Source organism: Grammomys surdaster, unplaced genomic scaffold (genome assembly GCF_004785775.1).
Source record: "Grammomys surdaster isolate TR1022 unplaced genomic scaffold, NIH_TR_1.0 126133, whole genome shotgun sequence".
Taxonomy (NCBI): domain Eukaryota; kingdom Metazoa; phylum Chordata; class Mammalia; order Rodentia; family Muridae; genus Grammomys; species Grammomys surdaster.
Genome location: NW_021620941.1, coordinates 455,472 through 470,019, shown reverse-complemented (window position 1 = coordinate 470,019; position 14,548 = coordinate 455,472). Strand labels below are relative to the sequence as shown.

Sequence of the window (14,548 nt, the reverse complement as noted above, 5' to 3'; positions counted from 1 at the left end):
AGTCCCCATGTGTGAAAGGGCCAGGGTCCTCTGTTGTCACATGTGAGTCCCCACGTGTGAGAGGGCCAGGGTCCTCTGTTGTCACATGTGAGTCCCCATGTGTGAGAGGGCATGGGTCCTCTGTTGTCACAGGTGAGTCCCCATGTGTGAGAGGGCCTGGGGTCCTCTGTTGTCACATGTGAGCCCCCATATGTAAGAGGCCATGGGGTCCTCTGTTGTCACATGTGAGTCCCCATGTGTGAGAGGGCCTGGGTCCTCTGTTGTCACATGTGAGTCCCCATGTGTGAGAGGGCCAGGGTCCTCTGTTGTCACATGTGAGTCCCCATGTGTGAGAGGGCCTGGGGTCCTCTGTTGTCACATGTGAGCGGGCCAGGGTCCTCTGTTGTCACATGTGAGTCCCCATGTGTGAGAGGGCCAGGGTCCTCTGTTTTCACATGTGAGTCCCCATGTGTGAGAGGGCCTGGGGTCCTCTGTTGTCACATGTGAGTCCCCATGTGTGAGAGGACCAGGGTCCTCTGTTGTCACAGGTGAGTCCCCATGTGTGAGAGGGCCTGGGGTCCTCTGTTGTCACATGTGAGTCCCCATGTGTGAGAGGGCCAGGGTCCTCTGTTGTCACAGGTGAGTCCCCATGTGCGAGAGGGCCTGGGTCCTCTGTTGTCACATGTGAGTCCCCATGTGTGAGAGGGCCAGGGTCCTCTGTTGTCACATGTGAGTCCCCATGTGTGAGAGGGCCTGGGGTCCTCTGTTGTCACATGTGAGTCCCCATGTGTGAGAGGGCCTGGGGTCCTCTGTTGTCACATGTGAGTCCCCACGTGTGAGAGGGCCAGGGTCCTCTGTTGTCACAGGTGAGTCCCCACGTGTGAGAGGCCATGGGGTGCTCTGTTGGAAGACAATACTGTTATTGGTACATGTGCTCCCAGGTGGCAGTCCTGAGCAGAACAGCACTCCCCTTCTAGGCTAGCCTATTTAGCTGAGATAAGTATGCCCTCAGCCCTCAGGTCACCCCATCCTACTGGATAATGTGCAGCACTAGTCGGCAAGGGATGGATGCTCACTTCCTGGAGGAGATACAAGCTCCAAGTCCTGAACAAAGACCAGAGACCTAAGCAGAGGCTTGTGGGTGAAACCAGGGCTCACTGGATAGCGGGTGAATTCTGCCAGGCCATCTTATGTGACTTTTGACACAAACACCATTGAACTCAATATCCAATTTGCTGGACATCACCAGTGAGCATCCTGCCTAGCCAGAGATCTCCGTGCAGGAATGCAAGGAGGAGGGCTCTAGATCAACGTTTACCATAAACACCTCTGCAGCAGTGGTGAGGCTCATGTGGGAACTGGGAAAGATGACAAAGGTGATGGCCTGTCACTCGTGAAAAGGTCAGCAAATGCCCCTTTTGTCTAAAGTAAAGTTGGAAACGACAGCTCTCCAGAAAGCTGCTGGGGACACTTCAAATCCAAGAGCTGGCAGAACACATGCCCTTTGCTTTTGAGACTGACTCCCAGTCTCCTGGTTGCCACCCTCCCTATCTGCCTCTTGCCTGTGGCTCCCACCCAGCTAGCCTCCTGCCACCTCCTAACTGGCCAGTAGAGGGCACCCCATCACCACGCTCCTGGCAGCTATGCTTTGGTTCTTGGATCAGGTGTCTCCACACAAAGACCAGGAAAGTGTTCCTGATGTTTGTGGTTTAACACTCCATGGGAAAATTACAAACTTGCTATATATGTGATGATGTCACCTACATAAAAGTACACAGGGGAAAGAGCTCGAAGGAAATGTAACAAAAGGTTATGAGAATTTCCTCAATGGAAATGGCCTTTGTTTTCTCATTCTTTTCTATATTCTGCCAATTTCCCATAAGCACTTACTGCTCTGTAACTGAAAAACTCTGCAGTGCTCAGGGATGGGGAGTCTCTGGAGGGGTAGAACACAGGGTTCTCGCTGCTGGAGAAGCATGTGCTTTACACTTCACATGTGCTGGGACTGGGACAACAAGGGATTGCTCAGCCAGTGACCTGAGCACTGGCAGCCCAGAGGGGTGCAAGACTCAAGGGAGGCTCAGGCTCAGAATAAAACAGAAACGGGGTGGGGGGGGCAGTTGCCGGGTACGCATCTGACTTTACCCCGGGGCCCGGGGGCGGGGGGGTGGGGGGGGGTACAGGGGTGAGGGACATGGTGGTGGGGTGCAGCCTATTAGGGGAGCTGAGTCTTCATGTTACCTTAAAGCCATCATTCCCTTACAGAGTCTCTTACAGAGACCCAGCACCTCGTGGAAGAAAAAAGTAAAAAACCCACACTCAACCCTTTCTGTCTTCAGTGGAAAATTCAAGTAAGTAACTATCGGTTCTTTTCTTAAAAAAAAAAAAAATCAAAGATGCTGAATAGGAAAAGAATAAAATCCAAGTCAACCCACAAAAGATAAAAACACCAAACCCAGATGACTTAGGAGACTCCCACAGAGCACACACTGCCTGTAAATCAGCGCCCAGCCACAGAGGAGAGCTGGGGGACGGACACGCGGCAGCATCTGCATACAGGAGTGATCCTCAGAAAGCCGGCTGACTTAACTCAGCCAAATTAGAATACATTTTATATTGACTATTTTGACATTTGTTTTATTTGGCAAGTAAAACAGAACTGATCCAATTTCCTTGCAGCCATTGTAAACCATAAACTGCACCAAGGTCATAAAATACATAAGCCTTATAAGCACTCTGTGGCTTGAGCCACCTTCTAACCCCACCAGCTCCCAGAGCCTGGGGACTGCCTCAGGCCGCCTGCTGTGACGACAGGTGACCTGGCTCTCCTGTGACAGGCAAGCTCAGGACAAATACTCTCCCTTTCTCCTCTAAGCTAGGGTCATAAGGGAAGAAGAGAGCCTCAGTTGAGAAAATGCCTCCATCAGATTGGCCTGTGTGGGCTGGCCCAGCTCCCTGGGATGGTGCTATCCCTGGGCAGGTGGTCCTGGGTGCTTTAAGAAAGTAGGCTGGGCAAGCCATGGGAAAAGAACACTACTCCATGGCCTCTGCTTCAGTTTTGCTCTGTCTTCTTTCAATGACAGACTGACTAGGATGTATAAGTCAAGTAAACTGTCTTGCCAGGGGTTGCTTTTGGTCCATATTTTTCCACAGCAATTGAAAACAAATTAAAATGGCTTCATTCCATGTGTCAGGAATTAGCACCTGCCTAAGGTGATGCCCATTTCTGGGTCCTTACAGACCACATGTCTTGGGGGAACTGGCTCTATTTATTCAAGGCAATTGAGCCCCAAAGGCTCGGGAGCCTCCACAGTTAATCCAAACTCGAGCTGACCATGAGCACCAAAGCCGAGTCTGAGTTGACCCCACCCAGCACAGGTGAGGATGCTGGCAGAAGTTATGGTGACCCTCAAGCAACGGCCTAGGACAGTGCCATGATAGCCTTACCAGTCAGTGAGGAATGAAGGTGTGCCCACCTGCATCATGCCAGCCCTACACTCCTGAGCAGTCACTTGTCAGTCAGAGCTAGTTACCTTTAAACACTGCTCCTGGTGTGGGAGGCTGCCACAGGAAGAACTAGGTGGCTTGCACAGGGTCCAAAAGACAGAGTCCTTGGCCTGGGGTCACTCCGGTAGCTCTACCCAGAGTAGATGCTCAGCCTGGAGGGACAACTTGCAGAGGGCAGAGCAGCCTCTTGAGGGCAGCTGCTCCATGGGGGGAGGGGCTGGCTTGGCACCCCTTCTGTCCTGCTAAAGAAAGATACTCACCTCTTCCTATGGAGAGCTCTTCAATGTGGTCTCAAGACACCTCGACCCCTAGCAAACCATCTGCCGTCCCTCCTTCCGTTTGCTGTTGCAGTCTCTCAGACTTAACTCATCACTGCTGTGTCCCTAGCAGTTTCCTAGGGACACCCTGTTTCTTATTCATGGGAGTCTTTCCTCGACGGCTACTCTGCAGAGTAGACACATTACTCCACGAACACCAGGGCAGTCAGCTGCAGAGTGGCTGTGCTGGTCCCCAGGGACTCCCTGGAGTTAATTATTACAATGAATGCAATGTTCTGAAAACTCGCCTCTTTCTAAGGACTGCTTCTAGGGATGGCTGCCCCATCCTGCTGGTGTCAGATGAGTTGCTGGCAGAGCTGACAGGAGTTTCTACCCTCGGGCCCTGACCACCTGGCTGCCCACACACATCCCTGCATGTCTATAAGCCCATTTGAATGGCAAGCCAATTGTTTGCTTGTTTGTTTTGTTTTATTTGGTTTGGTTTTGAGACAGGGTCTCACTATGTGCCCTTGGCTGACCTGGAACTTGCTATGTAGACCAGGCTGGCCAGGACTTCACAGAGATCTGCCTGCCTCTGCCTCCTGAGTGCTGGGATTGAGGGTGAGAACCACATGCCTGGCTCAGCCAGCTGGATTGAACCACACCTCCTGCAGTGGTAGAAATTTGTAGCATTCACACAACATAGAATACAGAGTGGAATTCATGGACTTCTGACCATGACATTTTAAGGCCCAAGTTTAGACTTCTGCAAATTTTCAGCTCTATTTTGCACTATTTTAGCAGATGCTTAAGTGGGTGTTTTCTAAGTTGTTGCATGACTTGGCAGGACCTAAGACCGTGTAAGTGCATGGTGAGATCCCAACAAAACCTCACCTGGGAAGGTTCGGGGCTGGGGTGGAAGCAGCTGAGGACTGGGAGGGCGTGGTGGGCTGAGACGAGTCGTGGTTTCTTGGCACTCTGCCCATGCGATACCAGATGCCCATGCTGTTCAGTTCCCTGCAGAAGAAAAGATAAACCTCAGTGCACTGCTAAGCTTAGAGCACTGACCTGAACAACTAAGCCAACTGTTACCACATTTATGAGCTGCCACAAACCCCAGGGAGACCCCATCACCTCCCTTCATGCCCCAAGGGCTGCACCAGAGCCTAGCAGGAGTGCAGCTGTGTCTCAAAGGCAAGCCATTGTGATGTGGCCATCTTCACCCACTGAGCATGCTGGTGTGCCTGCGCTGGCTGTCCTGCCTTGCTTGCTGCCATGTAAGCATCCTTTGCTTTCCCATCTCACTGGCCTCAAGCCCTCTCTGCAGTCAGGGTAAGGCAGTCTGAGAGGGGTCTGTCAGACACATGCCTTATTTCTAAGCATGCAAAGGATTTTTCTTTAAATACACACAACAATTCCAAATGTCAAGACTTGGCCCCTTGTAGCTAGGAATCACTAAACGTGGCCTCATGCCAAGTTCAGTTGGGAAAATGACCTCAAACCACCAAACTGGAGGCTCATGGCTCACAAACCAGCACAACAAAGAGTAGATGCACACCTCACGTGGTGTGACAGTCACTGCGGCTGTGCCCCACACTGCACACCTGGAATGAATGAGGCAAGCTCACCCTTGGCAATAAATCGGATCATTTCTGCTGCACATAGGCCCTCCCTGATGCCCCAGAACTGTGTCTATGGGACTGGAAGCTGAGGGACAGCATTTCTTCCAAAAATAAAAGACATTTATTCTGTGGGTCCTGGGTGTAGGCTGGGGCTGTTTTAAACCTGACTTTGCCTTATCAGAAGAGTATGACCAACTACAGCAGCACCAAGCCTGCTCACCTCCGTAGGGCCTCAGGCTGCCCACTTCAGTGCAGGCTGTGTCCTTTCTAGCCTGAGCTATCTGCTTCCCACAGGGCAAGTACAGGTCCTTATCATGTGGCACCTGGATTAAGTGATTTTGGTTCTAAATCCTCAACTCATTTCACTTACTTAAAAATGATGCTTCATCTAGGAGAAGATGCTAGGCCCAAGATGAAATAAAAATTATACTTTAGCAATTAAAAAATATTATCAAGGAAGAAATATATTATTCTTTAATCTTTTTTTTTTACAGTCCAAACTTTATCCCCCTCCTGGTCCAACTAGTTTTATATATTAAGACAAATACTGATAAAATACTGATACAAATACTAATTGATTCTTCAGAATTGCTTAAAACAGAATGATAGTATTAAAACAGTATTGTAAGGAAAGATGTAAACAGTAGATGCAAGTACGCTTTAAAAGTGTAGTGGTTGGGGCTGGAGAGATGGCTCAGTGGTTAAGAACACCGACTGTTCTTCCAGAGGTCCTGAGTTCAATTCCCAGCAACCACATGGTGGCTCACAACCATCCGTAATGGGATCCACTGCCCTCTTCTGGTGTGTCTAAAGACAGCAAGAATACTGACATACATAAAATAAATGAATATTTAGGAAAAAAAAGTGCAGAGGTTGGCTGTCCTGCGTGTGTGTGTGAAGCCTTTGGGGTGCTGTGGGAGTGCTCTGCTAACTGCTCCCTAACCCTGTAATACACCTGTTGTAATACTTCTAGTTTAAATCAGGTTGCAAAGCAGGGTTTGCGGGTGTGGGAAGGGACCGGCTACAGTCTTTGATACAGAGGATGGAGCTGAAGTTGGTGCACCCTAAGCTTGAGCTCTCCCATCGAGCCAGTCATGCCTAGCCGAAGTCCACCTTGAGGAGAGTGTATGGATCCACAGCTGAAAGGGCTGAGCGGACCTGAGCTGTGAGACCCCAGTCTCAAACCGTTGTGCAGTATGCATCCAGCCCCGCCCAGCCCCGCCTTCCTGGCCTTTTACCTCCCTGCTCATTTTGGACAGCCACCCCCCTCCACTATTCTTTCTTGAGCTCCACTGAACTGGTCCTTCTCCTAGTTCAGGCTGAACAACGTGGGATAACCTTTCCATGGCAGCAGTAACCAGGAAGGGGTGCTCCCAGGACCCTGAATTCTAGAACTGTGATGGGAAGCTCAGAAAGGCAGAGATCTTGTCTCTGGACCTGCTTCTGAAGGGCGGCTGCAAAGGGACAGCAACGTCATGCCTCTCTGGAGGGACAGGTATCAGACAGGGTCCCACCAGAGGACTGAGGGGGCAGGAAATGAGGTATTCTCATCCTTTGAGTTCCAAGCCCAGCTGCTGTGTCAGCCAACAAATGTTTCCTCTGGCGTAAGCCATGCTGGGTGGGGCTTCCTGTCACCCAGTCTCTTGAGGGCACAGAATGAAGATGGGATCTGCCTGCACTTTGGGCCAGGCCCTGATCACTGCCAAGGCTGCAGGTGACTAGGACCCGATGGCCCAGCACTCGCCCTGGTGTGTCCTCAGGTGGCCTCTCTTCCCAGGATGTGCCACACTCACTCCCCCTCCACCCACCAGGTCAGCCTTCTCCTCAGAGCTGGTTTTCTGCACTTGGAGATCTTCACTCAGTAACCCTGCCTGGGATCATCGATAAGTTACACTCGTGTCACTGTCGGAAGCAACCTTGTTTATCTTCTTGCTCACTGCTCATCTCTCCCTTCAGAACAGCCTCTCTTTCTACCCCCTCCCCCCCACACTATCTGTCCAGTGGCACAAACAGGTTGGCTACAAAATGGCCCAGGTTGATAAGCAGCATGGGGAGCTGAGGCCCACAGTGGCCTCAGGGCAGGATGCAGAGGGCCATGAAAGGTGACCGCACAGGGAAGCGTGGACTCTAGCATGAGCAGCTACAGTGTAAGCTGACGTAGGCTGAGGTGAGCACTAGCTAGCACAGAGCACAGCTGAGCCTTGTGAGCTATGCTGACTTCTCAGTCTTGGTCCCACGAGTGGCTCAACCACTCTCAGGGGAGGAGAAAGCAGGTGTGGAAACATTGTTGAAACTTACCCAATAAATGTGTACTGGGGAGGTGCCTGCTTGGTCCGGCCCATGATGCGAATGTCACAAATGGCAGCTTCGGTTGAATCCCGGGGAATAAACTTAATGCATAGCCTCTTCTTCCTAAAGACCACCTCCTCTAAGGAAAGGATGACAGAAAGGTGTGAGACTGGTGGAGATGCTCCCTTCTCTCCCTTCAGGGCTGCAGAAGGGGAGGGTCACCCTGTCACCTGGCAGAGGGGCTAAGCTCTGTTCTTGCCCTTCCAGAAGCCCCCAAGGACAGGTGATGACAGCCAAGTACGCCAGCCGCCCTGCCCTGTGCCCAGATGCGCTGGCCCCAGATGCCCTGCACCCAGGGCTGGCCCCAGATGCGCTGTGCCCACATGCCCTGCGCCCAGGGCTGGCCCCAGATGCCCTGCTCCCAGGGCTGACCCCAGACGCGCTGCGCCCAGATGTGCTGGCCCCAGATGCGCTGGCCAAGCCACCTAGGCTGCTGCCATGTCCCTGCACAGCTTCCTCAGGATGCAGCCACACCACTGGAAGGCCCCTTTCTTTTTCATTTTTTAATGTAGAAATCCTCAAGCAAACTCCATGGAGTGAGACCTGCAGGGCAGGACCACCTGCTCCTGGTCAGCACTCTGGCTCCAGTCTCCACACACCTTCACGTTTCCTGGATTTAGAGAACAAATCCCCAACTCTATGGCATGTTGCTCCACCAGGAGACATGGCTGCCATGCCCCTGCCACTTCTACCAGACAACAAGGAAACTCCTGAACTCATCCATGGTCTGAAATTCAAATTTCTCCATCAATGCTCGGTGCCCTGCCCCACCCCTTTATCTGATCGTACAATGCCCCACCCTGTGTCTGGATTTACATCCAGAGGTTGTGCATTCTGCAGTGGGCTGTCAGGTCTCTTCAGTCCCTTTTACTCTATAAGCCCCTCTCTGTGCTCCCCCTTCCTTTGTGGCAGAGAGAGGCAAGAAAAAAGACAAAACAACAAAAAACAAAAAGCCCAATTGTTCTGCCATGGTCCAGGAGCACATCAGAGCTGGCTAGCTTTGGCCCAGTGCAGACCTGGGTCTCCACCCTCCTTGTGCACTGCTCTGATGTAGGTTTTTAGGATGTTCATAGCTATGAGCCACACACCGGTTTGTGGTTTCAAACAGTGATCTCCTGATTGTGCTACTCTTTTTGCATTCATGAGTTCAAGTTCTTCTGTCTAAAATATGACTTTTCTTCACCAAGTCTTTGCACCTCTGAGGCGGGCTGTGGACAGGATGGGGAGCCAGTCTGTGGCTTGTCACAGTCACTTCTTCAGTCTGGGCACAAAGGCTGGTGCTCCAGTAACTGGTGACAGTGCCCATTGGCTCATCTGTGGTTCTGAACTTTTCCCATAAATCTTTCAGTTGGATTTGTGGTTTTTAAATTTTTTTAACCATTTTTAAAATTAAAATCTAATTATATAATTTCCCTGTTCTTTCCTCCCTATACCCTTCCCATAATAATACCGCCTCCCACTCTCTCTTAAATTCATGGCCCCTGACCTCTTTTTCTTTAATCATTGTTATGTATACATTCCTAAATATATAGATGCAACCTGTTCAGTCTGTATAATGTTTCTTGTGTGTACACAATTTCAGGGCCACCACTCGGCACTGGATAACCAATTGGAGGGGCCCTTCTCTGGGGAGGCTATTTCTTCCACTCTTATCATTCCGTTGTCTGTAGTAGGTTTTGTTTGAGGCAGGGTCTCATTATGTAGCCTAGATCAGCCTCAAACTTGTCATCCTCCTGTTTCAGCCTAACAATACTGGAATTGCAGGCATGTGCTGCCTCACCTGGCTCCATCTGTTGGATCTGTGTTGGAGTCCTAGCTCTGCCAGTGCTGGCACTGGCCCCTCAGAAGTCACTTATACCCTCTGGGCCTCAGCTTTGCCACCTGTACAAGAGACCTGTTCAGTAGAAGCCCACTCCAGAGCAGTTCAGTAGATGTCATGTGATAATATGGTTTCTTGGCTAGTTCTGGGCACATGGTAAGTGCTCAATAAAGAGAAGCCAGAAAGTCTTGCTGCAGGCAGGCAGGCAGACAGAAGGGTGGTCCTGTGGGCCTGTAGAATCAGAGTACTGTTGAGTCCTTGCTAGGGTTTAGAAAAAGGGGGCTGTCTTTTTAAAAGGCCATGCTGAAATGCCCAAATCCCATGAGTTCTTTCCCAGAAGTGAAAGCAGAGGGCCACATGGTGTCTTCAAGCTGTAAAAATGTCTCTAATCCACATGGCAAACATCATCCTTGAGGCAGAGATGGCATCCTGGAAGACAGGGATGCAGAAGCAACCTACCATCATCAGCTCCCAAGTTCAGACCCTAAAAGAGACGCACTAGAGACCTCCTATGAGGTAAAACGCAGGGCAGGTATTGTGCCTGCCTTTGGCACAGTTTGGCTCCATGCCTCCATCTGCAGCCAGCCCGGTAAAGACCGGATCCACTCATTCATTACACATGCTTAAGCAGGCCTCATTTTAAGTAAACATATTATACATAGTCAATAGAAATGTGTTCAGTCATGCTAATGAACACAGGGAGAGTACACAACACTTTACTAAAACAAACAGTCTTCCAGTGTGTAAGTGCTGTATGGACTGCAGCAGGCTATATTTTAAATTAATTACAGGAGTCTCATCTTTTTGGCTGACTTCATGAAATCAAGGCTTTAAGTACTCTCAGGAGACGCTGGGCTGACCATGAGGCTCTTGGTCCTCTGGGAAGTCTTTGAGAAATGGTCCTTGACCAGAGGTGCTTACACACGTGATGCAGATCGCAGGACCCAGTGGACAGCAACTGGTGCAAACACGGGGACTGGTTTCCCAGTCAGAGCCACCAGGCCCCTTGCAGCAGAGTACAGGCCCACAACAGGGTCTCCTGACTGTATGAGCTCAACAAACAGAAAAATCAGAATAGGAAATCCCTTGTGGCTATGCCGTATATCCATACAAAAGACATTGCACATCAGTTAGCTGTTAAAAAGGAACATCAAAGAGATATTTAAAACTTTGAAATCCTTAGGGAGAAAACAGACCAGGGTTGAATGCAAATCAACAAGACAATTTTAATTTGTAAGCAGAGACCTCACCTAAGAAGAGGCCAAGCTAGCAAGCAAACATTCACAAAAGTGCACTGGCTTGCTAATAAGTAGCAAACTGTAAATTAAATACAATTTAAATAGTAAAACAAAATAAGAAGCAGAGCAGCAGTACTGGCAGGTCTGAGCAAACGAAGCGACCTTAAGACAGTGAGATACCAGCCTGGCAATAAAGCTTATCCTGATAGAACTCACTCAGCCGGTAAGTCCCTGTGTGTGATGGACCCTGGGTTGATCTGGAGATGGAGCAGTCCTGCCATCTTGTCCTCAAGGAACAAGAGAAGTATCAGAGGCACAGGAAAACCTGAAAGGGACCAGGGTGCTCCGGCAGGGAGCATCCTTCTCATCTGATAAATGGGTAAACCAAGGCAGGGGAGCTGCTTGGGGTTCTACAAGCATAAGCAGCAGAGCCAGACTGACTACTAGGGCACAGAAACTAGAGTCCAGGTTGGTCCCACAGAGGATTCAAAGGTAGACAGGGCCCTTCCGTCCCTTGGCTTACCTCTTGGGATCCAGACTCAGGTCCTCTTGCTGGTACACTGAGCACTTTATCCACTGGGTCCTTCCCCCAGCTTGACATGACTATGTGTAGGAATTACCAGAAACAGGCAGAACTATGCAGAGAGCACCAGCTAGTGTGGGCAGGGAGGTGAGGGCTAGGAAGCAATGTCTCCATGTGGTGACAGAAGGACCACGGTGGCAGGCACCCTGGGTTGTGTACTGTAAATGGGTGAATTACGTGGTATTTGAATTGTATCTTAAATCATTAAAACAAATCCTGCTACATAGATACATAAAATCTAGATGTGCAATGTCCTTAGTACATGTGTGTTTGTACATGCATATGCATGTGCACACATAAGTATGTTGTATGTGTGCATGCATGTGTATGTATGTGTATGTATGTCTGTGTATATGTATCTGTATGCATGTGTGTATATATGCACATGATCATGTGCATGCATATATGTGTACATGCATGCATGTAAGAATGTATGTTTCCATGTGTATTTATGCACATATACATTTTCATTTGTATGCATATGTGTCTGTGGGTATGTATGTACATGTGTGTGTGTGCAGGCATGTGTATGTATGTGTGTATGGGTGTGTTCTTGCTTTTGGCTAAGATGTAGTCACCGTACCTTATTTTTCTCATATTAAAATAGGCCTAACACCCATCTCTACTGAGGTCTCCTAAAGGTAAAGTGAGATCATGAGGCTACAGCACTTAACATGAGGCCTTACACGAAACACAGCAGATATCAATGCCCTAGTATTCGTTGCTAGGATAAAACACCCTGTCCAAAGGCAACCTGAGGAAGAGTGGGTTTATTGGCTTATAATTCCAGGTTAGAGTCTACCACTGAGGGGAAACTGAGGCAGGAACTCAAACATCTAGTCATGTCCCATCCACAGTCAAGAGCAGAGAAACAAATGTTTCCTCGGAGTTCACATTCACCTGCGCCTCACGCAGCCCAGGACTTCCTGCTCAGGGAAGGTGCCAGCCACAGTGGGCTCAGTCAGTTAATAATCATAACAACCCCCTGCCACCCAAATATACCCAGAGGCCAGGTAATCCTTCAGCTGAGACTCCCTTCTAAGGTGATTCTAGGTGATGTCAAAGAGACAGTTAAAGCCAACCAGCACCATGACATTTTGCTAGGACACAGCCCGGTAAGCAACTGAATCAGCCAGTGAGGGGCCACTGCTTTGCTGAAATAAGTGCCTTTGGGGGCGGCCAAGGAGACACAGAAGCTGCTCAGTGTGAAAATGGCAAGCAAGTGCTGGTTCAGAAATGTTCACACCATGAAAATTTGAAAAAAAAAATCACACACACACATAATACAAATAACGACAAAGAACAGGGTGCAGAATTCCATAAAAGAATCTCACAGATAAGGATCTCTGTTTTCTTATTCCCTGTTTTACTGCTGTGGAGTGGGCTCATGAGTAATTGTAGTGAAAATTTGGTAGTTTTGGGTTCTTAAAAAAAACAGAAATATTATAAGAATGTGTTTTAGTTTTAATCCTAAGTGTAGAAATCTGAATTATAATTTGCCTTGTGCTGTAGGAGAGGTGTGGTTTTGCTGGCTGAAGATGCTTTCTATGACTGTATGATATTTGGAATTCTGGGAACTTTTCAGATAGTACATAAATGCTAGGGCCCCTAGAGGCAGGGTTGGTGGCTGTTGGTCCTTTATGGAGATTGGTTGTGGTTTGTTAGTAGCCATGGTCAAAGAAGAAATAAAAGAAATTAGATGTAGTGCTCTCTCTCTCTCTCTCTCTCTCTCTCTCTCTCTCTCTCTCTCTCTCTCTGTGTGTGTGTGTGTGTGTGTCTGTCTGTCTGTCTGTCTGTCTGTCTCCTCTATCCTTCTTTCTCTCTCATCTAGTGACAGAGTGAAATTGGGGGACCAGGATAAAGGTGAGGAAAAGAAGAACCCACAAAGTAGCAAAGACTGGCTACAGTAATTACAAATAAAGCAAGTTCATGTACACCCAAATAAAGCAGCTCAGATACACAGGCTTCCTGACACTATCTTACCAGCCTGCTATTACAATTAGCACTCCAGGACCAGAGCCCATAGCACCTTAGGATCCTAAGGCAGCCTCTCCACTTTCCACAGTTCCCTGAGGCTTAGCTCACTGCTATGTTGCTCAGTGGTTGGAACATCTAGTCTAATTTAAATCTTGGGGAGTTTTGTTTTGTTTTGTTTTACTTGTTGTTGCTGTTGTTGTTTTGTTTTGTTTTTTAACTAGACAGGGTCTCATGTAGCTCAGGCTAGCCTCAGAACGTCTATGTAGTGAAGGATGACCTTAAATCCTGGTTTTCCTGCCCTCGTCCCCCTAGTGTTGTGATTACAGACATAAGCCATCACATCTGGCTCCAATTTAGGTCTTGCACGCTCTAACTTGAAGTCTTTCTGGGTTCTGCCTCTTGTTCACTCTGTGAGCCCCAGACGAGGCACAGAGTTGTTTCTTGCAGCCCCAGGGCATCTTCTGATCTCTGCTTTTCTTCCCTTTCGCTTCAGGGTCTTGTGCTAAGCTTGGCTTCAGCACCAGCTGAGAGCAAACCAACGGTCCCTAGACTCACTGCTCTGTCCTTGAGTGAGGAGGCGTCAATCTAAGACTCTGCTCACTTGCAGGCAAAGGCCCACACACTCTTCAGACACACCGAGAACCAAGGTGGATATCACGAACGGCAGGCAGGCTTCCTTCACCATCTACAGGAAACCCCCTCACATATTTCCAGAGAGAAACGCATGCAGAGGATGGAGAGGAGGCTGCTCCCAAGGCAATCCCAAGGCATGCTAAGTGCTGACTCACGTGTATCCACCGTCTCTTGGATGGGGATGAAGCCCACAGGCAATGTGTCCTTGACGTCGATGAGCTTCATGTCCACCAGCACGTTCCCCAAATGACTCTTGGGAGGAAAAGAAAAGACACAGACTGTGAACTGGAACTCGCCTCAGTCAGCTTGCAGTCCTGCCTTCAGGAAGCATATTTAACACAATGGCTGCTGTAGCCTTACCACAGCAGGTTAACTGGAGAGGATGGTAGCGGCATTTACCAGGGACTCCAGTGCACCTCAGAAAGGAGATTTCATCTGTGGAATCTCAAAGCCATTCAGCAGAGGGCAGGTGTGCGAATGTCCCCGAACCCCACCACCTCTCAGGGTCAAGAGAGGAGCTGCATCTAAACTGAACGAGGTCTGATCACACACAGAAGGAGTTGCTAGTCACAGACTGACAGTTT

At 49.3% G+C, this 14,548-nt stretch overlaps 1 protein-coding gene across 1 annotated transcript in view; it reads right to left on the bottom strand.

Annotated features, from left to right (window-relative positions):
* The window catches only part of Mvb12b (multivesicular body subunit 12B), a 149,057-nt gene that overhangs the window by 88,578 nt on the left and 45,931 nt on the right, over positions 1-14,548 (bottom strand). Inside the window, exons 4-6 of the mRNA XM_028756971.1 lie at positions 14,120-14,216; positions 7,664-7,793; positions 4,638-4,760 (exon numbers count right to left, since the gene is read on the bottom strand). Of these exons, the coding sequence (XP_028612804.1) occupies positions 4,638-4,760; positions 7,664-7,793; positions 14,120-14,216 (350 nt within the window). The remainder of the gene's footprint in view (positions 1-4,637; positions 4,761-7,663; positions 7,794-14,119; positions 14,217-14,548) is intronic.